This window comes from Nelumbo lutea, chromosome 2 (assembly GCF_056320005.1).
Source record: "Nelumbo lutea isolate HS-2025 chromosome 2, American lotus-T2T, whole genome shotgun sequence".
NCBI lineage: Eukaryota > Viridiplantae > Streptophyta > Magnoliopsida > Proteales > Nelumbonaceae > Nelumbo > Nelumbo lutea.
The window spans coordinates 105,970,120-105,990,247 of record NC_142685.1 but is presented as its reverse complement, the minus strand read 5'-3'; the positions used below and the strand labels follow the sequence as shown (position 1 = coordinate 105,990,247).

Genomic DNA, 20,128 nt, shown 5'->3' with positions numbered 1-20,128 from the left:
TCTATAAACCCCCCCAAAGGGGCCCAATGGCTATATTCCTAGGCGGGTCGAACACGGCCTGCTACAGGCTTGGCGGGTCATGCTTCATGCCATGCCGCAGGTTGGGCTGTGCTGGCACGCGGGCTCATGCCGGCACATGGGCCTCGAACCCCCAACCCAGCATGGCACGGACCTCCGTCCAGGCTTGGCATGGCCCGTGGGTCTTTATGCTGGGCCAATGCAAAATCGTGCTAGGTCGTGTCGGGCTACAGACGGCCTGGCCCAATTTACACCTCTAGGAATACAATATGGTTAGGGGAAAAGTCCTTTACCTAGTTACAAGCTTGAAGGAAAAGATCAAGAGATTGACTTGATTGGTGGTTGAGGTCTTTGGGATCACAAGCGGAAATGAGCAAATGATGGAGGCTACTTCAAGCATTGACCCTTTTTAAAGGAAAATGTATGGCTCTAATTGCTTTGATCGAATGGCCATAGGGCTGCCGACAAGCTTGTCCACCCACCAACTCCGGGTCAAGAGTGACCCAAACCAGGCACTCGTCCCGCACACACAGCCACAACTGATCAACATCGACAATCATCCTGCACACGGATTTACAACGGCACTCGTACGAAGCACGACCAATGAACATAGATGCCTCACACCCATGCCAAGCACGGTCCCTCACCCTCGGCCCACCATGGCCCTTCGGAGAGGCAAGAAATAACAAAGGAAGTAGTCGCCACGCGGTCACCAAGAAGAAATCTCAATAGCCGAGGCCAATGCCTCCACGCCACCGTATGATGCTTTCTTCGACTAAAAGTGGGCCCTCTACCCAACTTGCCAATCCAATGCCTTTACGAAGTAATGTAGTAGTTTCTTCGACTAAAGTCAAGGTCTCCACTCAATGTGCAACTCTACCTCGGCCACTATGGCCTCAAGAGTGGGAGGTAAGTAATGTAGGCACATGTGGCAAATCACCAAGAAGAGATCTCAATAACCGAGGCCAACACCTCTACACCACTATATTACGCTTTTTTCAACTAAAACTGGGCCCTCTACTCAACATGCCAATCCAATGCCTCTACGAAGTAATGTAGTACTCTCTTCGGCTAAAGCCGAGATCTCCGCTCAATGTGCAGCTCTACCTTGGTCACTATGGCCTCAAGAGTGGAAGGTAAGTGATGTAGGCACATGTGGCAAGTCCTCGAATCGTGCCACATGGCATCGGTTGGATGAGATCCTAGCCTTCTCTCTCTAACTACTTCCAACCACTCCATGGCAAGGTCAACTATGGGGGTGGGGAGTTGCCCATCTTGCTCATTATTAATCTGTTGCATTCGTATTCGTACTATCCAGAGACCTCATCTAAGCTCTTAAAGACTAATCTTTGACACCTCGTCTCAAGCCTAGCCCAATCCCTCTCTAAGCACCTAACTTCTCTACCCCTGGATTACACCCAGGCCTCTGACGTGTGTTCTTCTCCAACTCAAACATTAGTGAAATTATCTTGTTGCCCTAAACCCCATCCTTGGCAGCAATAATTCAAATAGAAAACTTACATTTTTCTTGAATATATTGATTCAGGTTTCAGAACCAAGTTCTTTTGTTTTTTTTTGGTAATGAAGTCGAAAATTCAGAACCAAGTCCAAACAATCGCTTTTCCTTTCTTTGAGGCTTTCATCAAACAGTTTGCCACTTTGTAGAAAACCCATAATCAAATTCAAGTCCATTTGATTATTCTATTGCTTTTTCATGCCAACTGATTATAGAGCGGAGGGATCAACCGACTACCGCTGTTTTTATCAACAATGGTTGAAGGCTTGAAGCCCTTTATTCCTTTTCTTCCTCTACAAAACGGTTTCCTTTACAAAAGATGCCATTGAGAAACAAAATTTTCCACAAAATATTAATTAATACCAGCAAGAGCAAAATAAGCACGAAACTGTTCGTATTCCAGGATACAAGAAATATCTCCTTCTGTCAGGTATCAAAGTATCAACATCTACTAATATGATCCTACTGTTTTAAAAGACTCGTGGATATGCTTCAATGTTTCCTGATCCCGGTTCCACTCCGGCGTTGGTGCATTGACGAAATGCGCATAGAGCTTGTTCTTGGCACATGTTACAGAGATCAAACTATGGGCACTTGCCCCATCAATCTCGTAAACATAGTAGACCTGCCCTTTATCATCCTTCCTCTCCTCGGATCGAACGTTCTCGGCACTGGCGATGAGATCTTGCAAATCCACATCCGACAACGCCAAGTTGTTTAGCACGACATCCATCGGCGCGAGTGCCCGGAAGCCGGAGAGAAACGTCAGGTACTCCTTCTCGGATTTCTTTTTCGGGTTGTAGAATTCGCTGTCGGTGCCGTTAGTACCCTTCTCGACCTTCGATACCAGACGCTCTTTCCACCCATCCGGCACGTCGTATATGTACTCTGCGGAGGCCTTTTTGTCTGAATTGCCACCGTAGCCACCGTAATTGGCTGCACTGGCAGCCGTGCCGTAGTAGACGTAGTATGATGTGGACGCGTCTGCAAAAGATGGAGGGGTGGTTGAAAGAATCACGGCAGCAGCAGCCGCTGCCGCGGCCGTGGTGACAGTTATGACAGGTGAGGAGGATTTGGTGGTGGTGGTCGTCGTCGTTTGGGCTTGAAATGTGAGTTGGGATTTGGATGGAGGTGAGTTTAGGGTAAATTTTGGGGGAGTTACAGAGGAAGAAGAGAAGATGGCTGAAGGAGAGAAAATCGTGGCCATGGTTCTGAGGATGAATGGATGTGGTTGGTTTTTTTCTTGCTTCTGCAACTCTGTTCTTTAGATAGGAGACGATGGGGGAAGTGGGGAAATTGAGATTTTCCTTATCCACTTGTGTCCATTTATTAATAGGGTTATTTTCGTAACCTCCGTATCAAATGAAGCTTAGGCTCCGTAGGCTCCGTTTGTTTGTAATGATATTTTATGTGTACCAGACTACCGGTACAAATGCAAATGCATGACTGTAAATCAGAAAAATGTAGGTATCATTTGCAAGTCCTTTTTAGAAAGATTTTCTAACAGGCCAAATGGTTACAAAACCTATTCAGTTTTTGGGGTCTTATCTTTAAAGATTAAGACCTTAAGTTATTGGGCTTTTAAAAAATGCATTTAAAGGCTATTTATCACGTAGAAATACCCAAAATTGAATTTAGGTCTTTTTTTTTTCCGGGCTTTCTATTATCAAAAGAAAAGACCAATTTTTGGTCTTTCAAACTTGCTGAAACTCAAAAGTTGCGCAGAAAAATTGACTAATTTTATTTTTTAATGCCTTTTGAGCACATTTTTTTTGTTTTCCCAACTTTCTATTATCAAATAGAAAAAGACCAATTTTTGACCTTTCAAATTAGCCAAAACCCAAAATTTTGATTGTTTTTTCACTTTACTTTGCATGTTTTTTCCTCTTTTTATTTTTATTTTTTTTTTTTTGGGGGGCGGGGGGGTTACACTTTACATTGTTTCAGTTGTTTTTTTCATTAGAATTAAAAAATAATAATAAATAAATAAAACAAGAGCTGAAACAAAAAACAAATTAGAATTTACATTCTCATGCTTTTGCACCAGTGCAAATAAAAATCGCACTGCAACCAAACGAGGAACTACAGTTGTATCTTGTATAACTTGAATCAGCCGCCTAATGAGTATCCTACTGGTGGCACAGCGTATAGCAGTGGATCCTCGATAACCGAAAATAGAAGGTGGTCCACCTTGTTCTATCATTAATATTGACCGTTGGATGCTGGATGACGAAGATCCCCGACATATCCCTGCCCCGAGCAAACCGGCAACTACTCTCTGGATTTTCTTTTAGATTCAGAACATACTTTGCTGAGTTTGAAGCAAGGCTACCAATCGAGCTTTCCTTCTATCTACCAGTCCCTGTGTTAGTTGATATTAAAACTAAGAACCCTACATTACCTTTTCACCCATGTGTCTGCAATCAAGAGAAAATGCCTACTTCAAGTTATTTGTAGAATAGATAAACTAAATACACACAATTATAATCTTAAAAGAAATTCATTACTTCATTTATATCGGGCAATACGGTTTTCACTTTTCAGGAATTCCTCCTCCGTGTGCAAATCCATGAGAATATTGTCCGTGGTACAGCTAGATTGCAGATTGGTTACTACTTTTATGACCATAGTCGAATTCATTATAAATACATACCAGCGAATTAACCCGTGCTCAGCACTGGAGTGAGAGAGAAAATAAAACGTAAAATATACCAAATTACAAAATTGAATTAATAGGCACTGAATTAGGATTTCTACAGTTTAAGAAACGAAACTCTATCAAATTTCATAACGTAAACAAATTGGAAAGGCAATTTGATGAGGAAGAATGGCATTATTAGAGAAAGATACCATTAATACTAAAACTTCAATATAGATTCGGAATATCTATGAATTAAATTACAAGAAATTTAGAAACAAGTAGCAAGGCATTTCATAAAAAAAAAAGAGAAATTAACCAAAAAAAAATTAGATCCCAAGTGTTCTAAGAAGAAGAAACCACTTAAGTTTAATGCTGCTAGATGCAGTCAATTGCAGTTTTTAGAAATCAACCAAGGATTTATAAGCGGCAGCTGTTTCAGTATTGGAATCATCTTGAACTCATCCACCTCCTCAGATTCCAAGCTCCACGAGGACCACGACCTATAAAAAAAACAACGTGAAGTCTTACCAGATTAAGGATAATGTACTGAAGAAGACATTTTAGTGAAAAAACCAGCTAATATATTTGGATTGGCAGTACTAATTCCTCCCTCCAACTATTCTGCATTTCCATTGCAAACAGAGAGAGAAATAATTGTACACGTGGCAACTTGTTTTGGTGTTGAACCCCAAAAAATATGTTGGTGTTCTCTCTTCGTTCCCTCCTTTTTAATCCTCGGTTCTTCACAGCATGTTTTCAGAGAAGCCCAAAGCCCTTCTATAGTTCTATTCTTCTATCACCATCATTATATAAAAGCGGGATAAGGGTTTTATTATGGACATATTATACTGAAAAAGAAAAGAAATAGAAAAACCTTCTCGCCGGATCATCACTGCTATAAATAATGTCATTATGTTGAAATTTGACCATTAATGGAGAGAGGGTGGCAACTAGCCAGAGTGGGGCTCTGTCTCTCTGTGATGGGGACCATGGGGTTTGGGCTCGGTGCTGCTGGATTGTGGAAAAAGTTGCAGTCAGTTTTCCCAAATTGATTAGATGCTATATCTTAATACAGAATCAGGATTCATAATAGATGTTCTGTGTCTGATGACAGTTGGAGGTTGGAAGTAAGAAAAAGATTACTGTTTGGTTCCTTCGGTAATCTCCTGCAACACTAAATACTGTAGAGCCGTGGAGTATTTTGCAGATCGCTTTCTGTTTCTTGTGGAACCACTCAGATCACTGTCGCTGCTTGTCGGAATGAAGGATCCCGATCCATCCCCTAAATCCAGAGGCTCAATCTCATTACATTTTTTATAAGTCAAACGAAGAAAAAAACAAAGAAACTGGGCGGAATCGGCAAAGTCTGGGAAAAGATTGAAAAGTTGCCAATAAACATGGATGGACAAAGAAAAAATGGGTTGAAGGGTTTTAGGGATTTGGGTTAGGATTATTAATACATCTTGTAAACTAACCTTCGACAGTAAAAATGGAGGGAACGCAATCTGTCAGTCAGATGACGACTCAGCACCTCCGGCTACCTTGACAGACCAGGTCACCTCGGGTAGTACCAAAGTCGGGCAACTACATCTGCCGAGGTGCCACGAAGCAGATTCTAGAAGCTCATCAGCTATCCTCGAGCCTTTCGGGATCATACCGCGCAACCATAGGCCTTATCCTCGTCCTGCCTGAATCGGATGGACACGATAAGCCTTATCAGCTAGTACGTTGGTCACCTTCCGAAATAGAACGAACTCCTATTTCTCAGTCCGAAGATCTTGGAGAGGTTTCTTGGGGCTCACAGCAACTCAGCTATATAAAGGCATATGCCCCCGAAATTCAGATACGCATGATTAAGTGCATTCTAGCTCTCATACTTTCTAATTTCTAACTCTCAACCACTACCAGAGTATTATCTTAAGCATCGGAGCAACCTCGTCAGGTTAACCACTCCAAGTTCTCTAGTCCATCTTCCTTGCAATTCGGCCGATCCACTCAGTGACTGACATCCAAACTGCCCTCCAACTAGGAGCATTCAGATCGCGCACCATCAGTGGGTATCAGATAACAAGAACTTGCAAGGCTCTCCTTATGCCAAGCTCTCACTGTTACATATAAAGAGCTCAGAACCAGAAGAAAACAACCAAATAGCTCTCCAAGCATCTAAAATGTAGGCTATGTGAACAGAATAGTCACTTGGCATGGGCGATGGCATCTCAACACAAGGCCAGAGTTTGAACCATGGCAAGGTCTCTTCCTCTTGGATTACCCGGTCTCTCTTTACAATTCCTACAAGTATAAGTGTGGATCCAAACCGTGCTTATACCATTGCAATAGCCTCTTGTAACCTTGCATTGGGAATATCTATCCATGAAGTAAAGCACATAAGGAGGGAGATATTCCCAATGCAAGGCTGTAAAGATTGTTCAAACAGGTTTGCTCCGACTGAAGCCGGACAAATGCCTGACTTGACTTGCTTGTCATCGAAGAAATCTCCGAAATCATCAATTACAACGGTTGTTGGGTAGTTGGTGCAAGTGAAATCCAGTCAAGTATTTGTTGATCCCCTCGTAATCTTCTACATACCTGGCAACGAACAGAAACGCTTGGATAGATGTAAATTATTAGTGAGGAAAAGGGAATTCCGTGATGTCCCCGTGGACAATGCTCTCGGTTACACTCACTTAATCCGTATTAAGTTGAACACATCAGACGCGGCATCGATGCCCTGCAAGCAACATTCAAAAATGAATTACTAATTACATTACATACAAATACAGATTAAAGTGGAAAGAAAAACAAAGAGAGTAGTAATAAATGTAGAATACCTGGGATAAGTAATGGGGGAGGCCCTGAAAGCGGAATTAAAAGCGAACCGGAAGAAGAGAGATGTTTTCCCGCGGGAGGGAGGCCCTGAAAGGAGCATCATTTGGCTGTTGTTGCATTCCTTTTCCTTCTCGATTTGTTGTTTCGTGGATAAGAAGAAAAACCTCTCTACCATTCTCCCAGCAATTTGGGTGCGAACGTTAAGCAGGGTTTGGGGTTTGCCAAACTTACAGGAACTGAAGAACAAATGAACTCCGAGTAAGTTACACTGATCTGATTCATTTCAAGTCCAGAGAGGGTGAGGGACTTGGACGAGAGAGCGAGAGAAGAGAGTCACAGGGGAGAAAAACGCATGAATTGGAAGGACAGGTGAGGTGATCCTTAGGGAAGGCCCATTCCGTTTGTTTTTGCACGAAAAAAATGATTTCATGTGCAGATACCCTTTCTTGCGGGAAGAGAAGGCCCATTCCCCTTTAGTAGAGAGACATGGAGGAGAGAGAAATGACATTGTTGTAATTTGTAAGAAAAAGAGAGAATTGCCAGGAGAGAGATGACATTCTTATAATTTACAAGAAAAAGGTAAGAAAGAGAGTGGCATTTTTGTAATTTGAAAGAAAAAAAAAGTAAGAGATAATTGGTAGAGAGTGGCATTTTTGTAATTTCATAAAAAAGGCAAAAAAATATTGTTAGATTCTATTTCCCGCATCTTCACGTACACATTTCAACTTAATATATTTTATAGACTAGTAATTAAGCACATGCGTTTCATGTGAGAAATTTTTCTTCATATTAATTACTTGAATTTTAAATATACCATATTTAAGATAGAAACCGAAAATTAACAAAAGTAACAATATAATTAAAAAATAAACTTAAATGCTTATAGAAAATAACAATTATTATTATTATTATTATTATTATTATTATTATTATTATTATTATTATTATTATTATTATTATTATTATTATTATTTGTATTGCATTTTTATCATAAATAAAAATAACTTTTATTTTAAAAATTATTTTTATTTCATATGATAAATATATAACATAAAAAATGTTCTCAAATGTTTTCAACAAAATTCTACACATTTTCAATTTTGGTGTTCTATCTTTTCTTAAATATTTATTATTCAATTATGATATCATGAGTTTCTTTAAAAAATTGGATGATTAGTTTTAAATTAGGGAAATTATAGTCAGGGCCGACTGCATGTACATTAAAAATTAAGCTACAAGTTGGCCCATAAACCAACAAAACTCTGACAACCAGCTCTACATTTCAAATTATAAAAACCTTTGCCATGTCATCAGAGGCTTATGTGGTTGTTGCCAACATGGGACTCTTAATCCATATTGGACACAACAAAAAGCTTATACCAAAATTGTCCTTTAATGTTAGGTGATTGGAAAATAAAAAAAAAAGGGTTTTTAGTTTCTCTCTCTTTCTCTCACTCTCACACTCATCTTTATTTGTTCAACAACTATGTGGCTTGAAAATAAATAAAAATGGTTTTTGGTTTCTATGTTTACGTTCTCTATATCAATTTCTCTCATTCTCTCTCTCTACCTATCGTTCTCCCTCAATCTCTCTCATTCTCTTTCTCAATCAATCTCTCATTCTCCCTTAATTTCTATCGTTCTCCTTTAGTTTCTCTCCCACTCTCTCTTTCGTTCTTTTTTTTTTTTTTCTTACACACTTATGTGGTATTAATTAGATTGCATAAAAGAACATGAGACCAACTTGGTATGGTTCAAAAATCATTACACCTATTTGATAAAAATTCACAAAAAACTCTTGGCTATGTAATTTACACAAATTGGAGAATGATAGTGATTGAGGGAGAGATAAGGAGATATTGATCGAGAAGGAGAAGAAAGATGGAAAAAGAGAGATAGGTTTTGATTTGGCTACAGACCAAATTGGGAAGAGTGGGAGAGATAGAGGGAGCAGGAGATCGAGATATGACTGTAAGAGAGAGAGAAGGGAGGGAGATCAAGAGAGAGGGAGTGGGAGAGAAACTGAAAACCTATATTCGGTATTGGCTTTTTGTTGGTTGTTACAGTTATGTTGGTTTCTGGACCAACCTGCAACCTAATTTTAAATGTACAATTGACTTTGACTATAATTTTCTCTTTAAATTATATATTTCATTTATATTATATAAAATATTTTTTTACTTATTGCACTTAATTTTTGTTTGTCTTTGGAATCATTTGACTCAATACACTAATCCATCATTAAAAAAGAAAAATATTTTGATTTCTAAGTTATTAAAATTTTGTATTACATTTCTGTCATTGATAAAATTATTTCTTATGTGTAAAACTTATTTTTGTTCAATATAATGAATGCATGATATTAGAGATGTACGCAATATTTTATTTTTTATAAATATATAACATTAGATATGTGCCCAAAATTTTCTTTATCTTTTTTTAATATTTTTGTGATTCTTTGTATTTTCTATTATTAAAAATTATATTAATTGATTATGGCATCATTTCATTTATAGGTGGATTTTAAATTTGGCATTCTATTTTCACCATTAATAAAAATACTTCTTATATTTTCTAGTTATTTATTTTTATTTTTATTTTTTAACTATGGCATTATTTATCAATCCATTTGACCCCAAATGGTCAAATTGCTTACCACCATCAGGAGGGAAGAAAATGGTTTTGTTTTCAAATTACTTTTCAAAATATTTATTTTTATACTATTAAAATTAATTTTATGGATTTAATTACAAGAATTTAATGATGAAAAATATATCTTAAATATAGGATTTAATGAGAGAGGAATAGGAAAATATTTTTATTTCCAATTGGTTTTAAATTTTGCATTCCATTTCCGTCATTAATAAAAAAATTCTTATTTATCATAACTATTATTGTTTAATATGTATGTTAAAAATGTTTTCAATTTTTTTAATTTTATTTATTTTTTAATTTTATTATTTAATCGTGATAACATGGATTAACCCATTTAACCCAAAATGATTTAATTTCTTACCACCACCTAGATGAAAACACTATTTTTGCTAGGTAGATTTTAAAATTATAAGTTTTTATGTTATTGGAATTATTAATTTATTAAGTATGGATTCAATTAATAGAACTTAATTATTAGAAGAAACAAAACTAACTTAAATATATGATTCAATGAACATGAATACAAGTTAATAACTCAAATGTTGGATTTAATGAGAGAGAATTGAATGCATTGAATATATTTAAATTACCTATTTTCAACTCATTTAATATTAAGAACTGATTACTCTATTTGCCCTCATTCTTTTATTAATAAATTTAAATATAGAGGGGTAAAATTTATCCTTAAAAAATTTCAGAAATATTCTTTAGGCCATTCGTGATTTTTAAAGTAGTATAAATAATAGATATATCATAGATAGAAACAGTTTTTGTGTTTAAATATTCAACTGTTTCACTGATTTGTGAGAAAGAAACTAGTGGAGTTGATATTTGATTAAAGAGATGAGACCTATTACAGTTGAAAAGGGTTACCAACTGTTTTTTATTTAACTCAGTTCTAATGAAATAATTTGTTGATGAAGCAAATTTACTGAATTATAATACAAATTAGCATACTGCTATACAAAATAATGCTTGATTGTTAAGTAATGTTTTGAAAAATTGAATCAGTGGTTCTTGCCTCTTAATTAGAAAATCCAATTATTATTAAAATACTCAAAAATTCAGTTATTATTAGAAATTTAGAACTGTTTGACGTTGGTAATGTATGTTTTTGAAATGAGTCTCAGAGTTTCTTCTTTTCAAAGCCATATGCTATGCAAATAAGCTACAAGTTACATTGCTCCTCCACTTAAAACACTTCACTATATTGTATTACATTGTTTATAGGCGGAAAAAAAAAAAAAGGAAAGCCAGGATTTAAACATTCTAATGAGAAACACAGTTACAGAGAATACGTACCCAAAGAACGATTCTAGGTGAACTGCTGCTGGAAGTGTCGAATCAAATGAGAGAGGGGAAAACAGAGAACACCAGAACGGAGTCACCACCTCACCAGTCTCACTGCTGCTATGGCGCCCGGTGGTCGGCGGACGAACTGTGATCTGCGAAGACTGAAGAAGAAGAGGCGAATACGAACCGGAAGTCTGGAACTGCAGAACTGGTACCGGAAGTGTCGAAGTGAGAAGAGAAGCCAAAAGTTCCCTAGACGCCAAAACCTCATATCAATATAGAAAAGGGTATAATTGTAATTTACAGCCGGGTTCGGGGATTTATATGCAGACCCATCTCCGCCCCATTCCCATTATGATCGGGAATCTGCCCCATTTGGTGCGGGTTGAATCGGGGACCCGTATAATTGCCATCCCTAATCCCGCAACGCTGCACAACCAAAGATATTACCAACTCCTCACGAGTCACACAACCGGGTTGCGTGCAATGCTGTCACCCCAGGCCACCACGCAACCAGACGCACCCTACACTCGTGGCGCATCTTAGAACACGTTCCCTCCAGCTTCTTTTATTCTCTTGCCACGTGTTACGATCTACGAATTCTTCTTGATTTTGTTTACTTTGAGAGATACAAAAGCAGGACTGCCAGAGTCTTGGAGCCACATAATTGAAGATTCTAGTGGGACCCACAAGAATGTATATTCATCGGTCAGCATCCGAAGCTCGGCTTCTTCTGTTCTTCTCCTCCCTTAAGCATACACGGAAAGTTGGAGGCTTTACAGAAACCAGAGAACTGGAGACCAAGGGAAAATGGAAGCTCTGGGCCACAGCATGGACCTTAGCTTCACTCGCATGTCTTCGATTCACTGTAACCCTTCAACAACGGGTCTTGGGTCATTTGCTTCCTGTCGATTTTCTAGCTTGAATGTTCGGTTCGGAAAGGATTGGAGAAAATCGGCCGGTTCTTCTTCGCTGAGGCTCTGTGGATTAAGGGTTCGTTGTGGGAAGAGGTTTCATGAAGGGGAATTTGAAGTGGTTGGATTTAAGAAGGATGAATCGAATCGAAGCTTGATCAGATCGGTCGGGAGAAACCTCTTTAGCTTCGCTGCTGCAGTTGCTGCTGTTGTTTCAATTTGTTGTGATACTCCGGCGTTGGCCGAGTCCCTCACTGTTGCTTTCCCTGTTTCTCGAGCTCGCGAGGTAATCTGTCTGATCCGTTTGTATTTATTATGGGAATTTTAAATTCATAATTGTTATTTGACTTTGGGTTCAATTTTTTATAGGGAGTATTGTTTCTTAATTTCTTTACCCTGCTAATTGATTGAGTTAGAGTATAATTCATCCTCAGTTTGATTCATGCTGATCTTGAAGTTTATCTTTTAAGTTGATTGGTGTATGTCCGTTAGGTAAATAGAGTTCAGAGAACTCTTGTTGAGGCGTGGGGCTTGATTCGAGAAACTTTCATAGATCCAACTTTTAATCATCAAGGTAACTAGGCATCAATAGTAGTCTTTTCCTGAAATTCTTTAATCCTAGAAAGAGTAGTAAATACGAAACTAAGTGAAGCCTAGTTTCTTTCACAAAGATTTGAGTTTGTGCAGACTGGGATCTGAAGCTACAACAAACCATGGTGGAGATGTTCCCATTGAAATCAGCAGATGCCGCATATAGCAAGATCAGTGGAATGGTTGCCACTCTCGGTGATCCATTTACTCGAATTATCAGCCCAAAGGTGTGTTGGTGTATGTCTTTCTCATTTCTAGCTTACCATGATATGTTCATGGTTGAAACCACCTACTGTGGTTCTTCAGAAAGCTATGGAGAATTGTAGTTTGGCCAACCGAATGGCTTGTATTTTATCTGTTTCGATTTGGAACAGTTATTACCATTAGCTGTTCAACATTGTTGATTTCTTTGATGCAGGACTATCAAAGTTTCAGAATAGGAAATGATGGAAACCTGCAAGGAGTTGGCCTCTTCATAAACACTGAACCAAGCTCCGGGCACTTGGTTAGTGGAGTTCCTTAAATTTTCTTCCTTTTTCCTTGTGTCATCTATGTGAGACTAAATTGTTAGTGACTGTTATGGTCTTTTTTGTGCAAACAAGATCTTTCTTTGTCCACCCATTCTGATCATCTAAGCCTGGTCTCAACTATATGGGTCGGCTACATTAATCCTGTTTCGCCCATTCTGTTCTATTCAGCGCCATATCCATTGTTAAACTATGAGCACTTAAATCATTTCTTGATCTACCCATATTATAGTTATTTCATACTTGGTCCTCATCATTCCATTTAGATCTTTGCACCATTGTTTTATGGGTTTATCTCAACTTTATATTTTTATGCCTAAATTTCTAATTAGGTTTTACTTAGATTCTCAAGGAGTTGGTATTGTGGAAGCTTAAATTTCTTTACCTTGTCCTCAAGATAGTTTTTTGTCACTTCATGTTTACTATTCTTATTCACATTCATTTTACTGCACATATTTTTGTTCAAACTAGGATTAATGGTTGTTGATACCACAACAGGTGGTTTTGTCTTGTATAGAGGGAAGCCCAGCTGCCCGTGCTGGTATACATGAAGGAGATGAGCTAGTTGAGATTGATGGTAGGTTAACATGGACTTTCAAATCTTTCCTTATAGTTTCCTCACAGTGGATATGATATCTTAATTACCATTTAAATTTTTATTATGAAGATATTTATTTTTATCTCGTGCTCATGATTTTAGATGATGAAACTATTTGATGATTTCCTTCCATTAAATAGGTTTTTAAAGGGCTATTATTTTGAGCTTATTAAAGGCAACCTTGATTCATGCTCACCATTCATTCTGCATTATTTATATATTATATTTTCCTTTCTTATTGATGTGTTAATTTATTCTAGGGCACCTCTGCATCCTTCTTTTTCCAATCATTCAGACTTGGATCTGCATTAGATAAGCTTTCATGGTTCATAACTAGACTAACAGCCAAGTTTACACCAAAAACTCCTTATTTTATTTTGATTTTGTTAACATAATTTGTTTTGAGTGCATTTCAGAATTTTTGTTAGTATTAACATTTCATTGTGTAGTCATATACATAATATTCATTGTTTTTGATATTGTCGTTCAGAAGCATGTAGGTTCAATTTATATTCTCAAGTTACTTATTTTGATAATTAAATCCCAAACCGACATCCCTTGCTTAAATCAGTCATGTATTGCAGAGCCTTGTGTATTTCAAACTAAATTCATCTTACTTATGTCTCAGGACAGAGGCTTGATGGTTTTGATGGTGAAGCAGCAGCACAGAAGCTTCGAGGGCGTGTTGGAACAACTGTTACCATAAAACTTCACAGTGTAATTAATACTCTATTTCTGTTGGAAAGAATGAACAATTTCCATGGAGGGTGGTGTTTTATTTTCTTAACTTATCAAACTGTTTGTTGGATGTAGCATGAAAGCACTGCTATTGTGTATACTACTTTTCCAGTCATTGAGAATGCCTTAGTTCCTTTTATTTTTAGTTAACTTATTATGACAATATAAAAATGCATTACCGTTCTTTTGGAAAGCAATAATTCATGCGGTAATGTGGGGAATCTTGGAAGAAAGGAACAGAAGTATCTTTGAAGACAGTTTCTCCCCCTTGGATAGTGTTCGTGAGAAGATCTTTTCAAAAATTTTCTCTTGGATGCTGGTCCACCAGCTCTTTGAAGGGGTGAACAGAGGGGAGCTACAAAGAAATGGACTGCAAATCCTATACACTTCCCCCTCCTCTCTATCTGTTCCAAATCCCCCCCCCCCAAGAAGGGACTGTGATTTCTTGCTGCAGTTTGATGGAAGCTTTAGAAGGTCGCTGCAGCCTCCATCAGCTGCAGGAATAGGGGAGGGGGTGGTACTGTGAGACACTCTACAGGAGATATTTTGTGGGCCTTTAGTGACCCAATCCAATCTGCAGACGCCTCAGAAGCTGAAGTCCAATCTCTTCTAGAAGGTTTAAGAATTGCTAAGAACAATCATTTCAGTCCATTAGCAGTAGAAGGAGACACAGGAATTACTATCAATTGGGAAAAGGATTTGGGAGAGGGTCCTTGGAATCTAGCTCATCTCCTGGCAGAAATTCACGAGTTATCTTCTTTGCTGAACTTCTCCTTTAGATGGATTCCCAGGGAGATCAATAAAACTGCAGATGACTTAGCAAAGCAAGGGTTGGGAAGGGACTTTTTGTATAGTGCTAACTCTTTTCCATCTTTAGTTTGATACAGGCTTTTCTTTTGTGCTTTTGGCCTGTTTGTACATCTCTTATGTACATCCCTCCCCCTTTTTTTTGAATATAAGTTATCTTCTTCTCAAAAAAAAAAAAACGCATTACCGCTCTACATAAGTTATTGAATATTATATTATTTTGAGTGTTGAGTAACCAACTGATTTGGTGTTCTAGTTGCACTTTACAATACTTAGTCAGGATCAATTAGAAATTTTGATTATAATGCATGTTGGATTCCCTTATTAGTAACAAACTAACAAACCATATTGATATGTAAAGGTCTAGTAGAATTTTTTGCATCTTAGAAAGAATATTAACTTAGTTCAGAAGCTTGGTAACCCTTAAAGTTTAACATGATGAAATGTCTGTTAGATAAATGATATACTAAGAAAGAGTTTTAGATTTCATTTAATATAAAATGAGTAAATTAATTGATACTGTAAGAAAAACTTTTAGATAAATTTCATTTAGTAGAATTGAAGAAAATGAAGAATATATCTAGAGTCTAGATGGATATTAGGACATAGTGAAAATATAAGAACATCATTATGATGTCCTTGCATACACTTCAAGCAGAATTTCCAGGTTTATTTGAGGGAAACTTCTTTTCAAGCAAAAAAATGTTGAACGCCTATTTTTTTCTAGAAAAGCTGATTAGAAATATCACAGAACAGGACCAAGAAACTAATATTTTTTAGTTTTTCTTACAAATTTGCACATGACTAAAAACATGGAATTAGTGGAAGGAGAAGAATGCTCTTTTATATAAAAGGAAAAAAAAAAATGCATGGCTTACTAAGGTATGTGTGGTTTGAAGACATAAAATCAGATGATTGTCTACAATGGCTAATAAGGAATTCATTAAATTTCTGAATAATGTTTTTCATTTGCAGGGTAAAGATTCAGAAAGTAATTCTGGGTTCAGAGAGGTATATATTCATTTCCTTCTTTTTAGTTGGACTCATGCCTTATCAATTTCACTATATTTTTCTTTGTGGTGTTGAGAGTTGTTTTTAAGAAAAGACAGTATGGAGTACTGCAATACTCATTCCAGAATATTTTCCCCTTGTCTCTTTATAAGTTTGTATAATGAGTCTGATATGCAAACATTCAATTTTTGCTCAAGGTCAAACTACCCCGTGAGTTCATTAAGCTTTCTCCTATATCCAGTGCTGTCATCCCTCACAGAACCCCAGATGGTCATCTTTTGAAGACTGGATATGTGAAGCTCTCAGCATTTTCTCAGGTGCTGCTGAAACTTATAACCTACATTTATTTTAACCTTGTGACAAGTTAGAAATGAAAAATGTAATATGACAATTTATTTCACATTGAAAGTTTGTTTGCTACTCTGTTATCCGGAAAAAAAAAATGTTTTTTGTTAATTTGTTTGATTGTTTCTTATTTCATCATGTTGGGCCTTGTCTTTCTCATTCTTAATCAGACTGCTGCTTCTGAAATGGAAAATGCCATTCAAGAAATGGAGGGACAAGGAGTACAATCATATATATTGGATTTACGCAACAATCCAGTAAGTATATCCATCTTATTTATACAATTCATAAAATATTAAAATTTACAACTTGCACCCATTTTTCTCCAAGCTTCATTTTGGCATCTAAAGAAATTTTCTTTCTACTTTTTTTTTCAGGGTGGTTTGGTAAAAGCTGGGCTGGATGTTGCCCAAATATGGCTAGATGGAGATGAGACTCTTGTAAACACAATTGATAGAAATGGAAATATGTTACCCATAAATATGGTCAATGGACATGCTTTAACACATGCTCCACTTGTTGTCCTTGTAAGTTTCTTGGTTATCATTTATTAATTTATGTTTCTAGGAAATAGCAAAACATGATATAGTTTCCTCTCGCCATTGACAAACAAGCTAGACTTAATGGTGTGCCATAGTGGTGCTTTCTATTTATTTATTTCTTTCGCCTAAAATAAAGATGATTCATTGCAATCTCGTCAAATGAGCCTAAATGGTGTATATAAATGTGAGATCAATGTGAGATCAATATATGCAATCTCATACTGGTTAATTTCAATTCTAAAGAATTTTCAAGTAGTGCTACTAATATCCAGCATACTGTACCAACTAATAACCTCAGTAGGCTCTTTTTGTTTTTCTATCCCATCAGATATTACTTTGTTAGTTTTTGGAATCAATCTAATGTTCTAATGTGTTTTCCAAAATATCATCTCACTCATTTTGCTTGTGGCTGCACATACAAGAAATCATTTTAGTTCTTTAAATTTAGATAAAATTTTCTTTAGTTCTGTGAAGTTTCCCTTTTCTCCTTTTCAACCTCTATGAATTACAAGTTTCTGAGCTAATGAATTTCATGTATTCACCTAAAAATAATCTTCAGACTGTGGTTCACAACATAATCTTATTAACCACGAAAAAATTTTATTACTTTTTGATAATCAAAGCATTTATATTAGTTCTGAAGCCTTTCCTTTTTGAAACAGGTAAATGAAGGAAGCGCAAGTGCTAGTGAGATTTTGGCTGGTGCTTTGCATGACAATGGCCGAGCAATCCTTGTGGGGCACAAAACCTTTGGGAAAGGAAAAATTCAGGTACTCTTTTTTATTACAGGTTACAGCTCGTATTCTCTTAAGCTGTGCTGGGGTGTTTGAGAAAAGGTAGAACTGATTTCCACCCAATACTGCAAAATTTAAATGACTATCCTTCCCTCAGAATTTCCAAATTGCTTAGCATGAATTATTGAGATCAGAATTGCTTATTCCAAATCCCATGCCACTACCCAAAACGGAATTCAGAAACTTGTGGAATTGGATTTGACCAGTTCGCTTCCTGCCTATGATTTCCATCTTTCCAGGGACTGCCTTTCTATTTGTATCTTTTTGGGGGATACAACATGAGTTACAAATGCAGGTTATATTTTTTGTTCATTTAATTAAAAACTGTTCTTTCTGAAATATCATTACAAGGTAAGACCTCTGCAACGGAAAATGGGTTCATTCTGTTTTGGTTTTAATCCCTTGGTCATTGAATTTCTCAAACTTAGTGGTTGTACTTTCTATAATTGACATTTGGCATTTGCAATTTTTTTATCAGTTAGCATTTGCATTTCCCAAGCGGAAATTAAGGCCATCTATGTTACCCAATACTTTAGTTTCGATATCTATGCTACTAGCTCTGCAAACCACAGCTCAAGACCTTTTGTTTATATATCTGTTTATCTAATAGTCTTCAATCTTCTTATTCTTTGTTTACTTGTTTGTACAGAGTGTTACAGAACTACATGATGGATCTGCCCTGTTTGTTACAGTTGCAAAGTATTTATCACCAGCACTTCATGACATTGATCAGGTTGGCATTACACCAGATGTGCAATGCACGACGGATATGTTGACATCACCTAAAGAATCCTTCTTGAAGGAAAAGCGCTCAATATCCTCCCTTGAGGCAGATTCATGCATCATGGTAGCTGAACATGAGTTGGATATTCAGGAATCCAAGGGAACTGCTTCATGAAAGAAATGCATCTGCCTTCATATTTGTTATGTACAAGTCACTGGATGTATAAATATGGAGAAAAATCACAATTCTCAATGTTACTTCTTCATATGATTGTATACATCCATTGTAAACCAGTCTTTACCGAAGAAAAAAGTGTAAAGCAGTCAGACTGGAAAATAAAAATGAAAGGAAACAATGTACATATACATAGGAAAATGCTTTGTAAAATTTACTGTCTTATAGTTTGTATATGAAATTTAAGCTTATATGGTAATTGATGATAAAGGAAACTACCCTTTGAATGAGGGAAAGAAATAGTTGTGATGACAGTGGATGATTACAGCCAATTAATTACAAAGCAAACTGTCCAAATACGCAGTAGATTCCAGCTCATTAGATTGACTGTACTTCATTTTCTGACTAACTTCATTAGCTCCTCTGTTACCTTCAAGACTAACTAATAGATTTAAAGGAATAGCAAAAAGCACTTAATGAGGTCCAAAAATACAGAACATTGCCAAGTCGAAATAACTAATTTTCCATTAATTATGGTAATAGTTAGGAGAGAGTCTGACTCTAAAATAACTTCCTTCTATCCTTGATTCCTTGTCATTTCAACACAAAGCATAACATCACGGAGCTCTGCTTCAACTACCCCATGCAGTATCTCAGACCTGAAATCACTAGTATATAAGTTATGGCAGCGCAAACATAGATTACAAAAAACATTTGAATCATTAGATTCAGGTGGGGCATGAATTTGTGAAATATCCTAAAAAATATGACAGTTCTACAAAACAATATCAGGATGAGGTACAACTTTTCCTCCTATAATACATAACTAGCAGGAGAATCCATCCTATTTTGTTGGATTCAGATGTCGCTCAGTCAGATTGGATCGAAAAATAGGATTCATATAAAAATCAAATCAAATTCGGACAATTCCGTGTGATGCACGGAAAAAGATGTTATGGTTTATTGGACTTAAAACTTATTGTTCTATGAGCTACACAACCTTAGGGTAGAGATGACAATTTTTCCTATGGTTTTCAAATTGTCATTGACTCAGACAATCAGACTGTTTGGCCCGAGAATCGTCCAAGCAACTAGTTTACCCCAAACCTGGTTTCTAGCCAAAAACCATTGAATCAATCAATGGCCCATTGACCCAGGCGGTTGAACTGTTGAACCATTCAACAGTTTTTTGTCATTTTTTATTTTTTTATTTTTTATCAAAATGGGTCGTCTGTTCAAACCGGACAATCGAACTGTCGACCTAGAAACCGGTGGCCAGAATGATTCCGATTCCGAGTTGTGTTTTTAAAACATTTATTTCCCCATCCCTTCCAAGTACCTAGCTCCCCAACCATGCAGAGATCGGGATGGAGATTGTCTTAGTGGGGACAAGGGGTGGATGGGATTAATACGA

The 20,128-nt window shown here is 36.9% G+C and overlaps 2 protein-coding genes and 1 long non-coding RNA gene across 5 annotated transcripts; 1 reads left to right on the top strand and 2 right to left on the bottom strand.

Moving 5' to 3' along the window:
- Nucleotides 1–1,859: 1,859 nt before the first annotated feature.
- LOC148872535 (thylakoid lumenal protein (Mog1/PsbP/DUF1795-like photosystem II reaction center PsbP family protein)) lies at nt 1,860–2,907 on the bottom strand. The gene has a single exon (XM_088967786.1). It carries the CDS (start codon nt 2,739–2,741, stop codon nt 1,986–1,988), a length of 756 nt encoding a protein of 251 aa, XP_088823912.1. The 5' UTR covers nt 2,742–2,907; the 3' UTR covers nt 1,860–1,985.
- Nucleotides 2,908–4,381: 1,474 nt separating this feature from the next.
- On the bottom strand, nt 4,382–7,449 carry LOC148872534 (uncharacterized). Of its 2 annotated transcripts, XR_016107960.1 has the most exons (4): nt 7,004–7,449; nt 5,651–6,903; nt 5,319–5,457; nt 4,382–4,675 (listed from the first exon to the last, which is right to left on the bottom strand). It is a non-coding gene; the product is annotated as an uncharacterized LOC148872534 (long non-coding RNA). The 2 variants fall into 2 exon arrangements; XR_016107959.1 differs by having other exon boundaries at nt 4,382–5,457.
- A 4,163-nt stretch (nt 7,450–11,612) lies between these two features.
- Nucleotides 11,613–19,014, top strand: LOC148872533 (Peptidase S41 family protein). Of its 2 annotated transcripts, none has more exons than XM_088969786.1 (12): nt 11,613–12,149; nt 12,356–12,437; nt 12,551–12,681; nt 12,873–12,959; nt 13,480–13,558; nt 14,208–14,296; nt 16,100–16,135; nt 16,333–16,452; nt 16,651–16,737; nt 16,858–17,007; nt 17,685–17,792; nt 18,466–19,014. In XM_088969786.1, exons 1-12 carry the CDS (start codon nt 11,760–11,762, stop codon nt 18,712–18,714), a joined length of 1,608 nt encoding a protein of 535 aa, XP_088825912.1. In that variant the 5' UTR covers nt 11,613–11,759; the 3' UTR covers nt 18,715–19,014. The 2 variants fall into 2 exon arrangements, with proteins under 2 accessions (XP_088825912.1, XP_088825913.1); XM_088969787.1 differs by having other exon boundaries at nt 11,686–12,149; nt 12,334–12,437.
- Nucleotides 19,015–20,128: the final 1,114 nt, after the last annotated feature.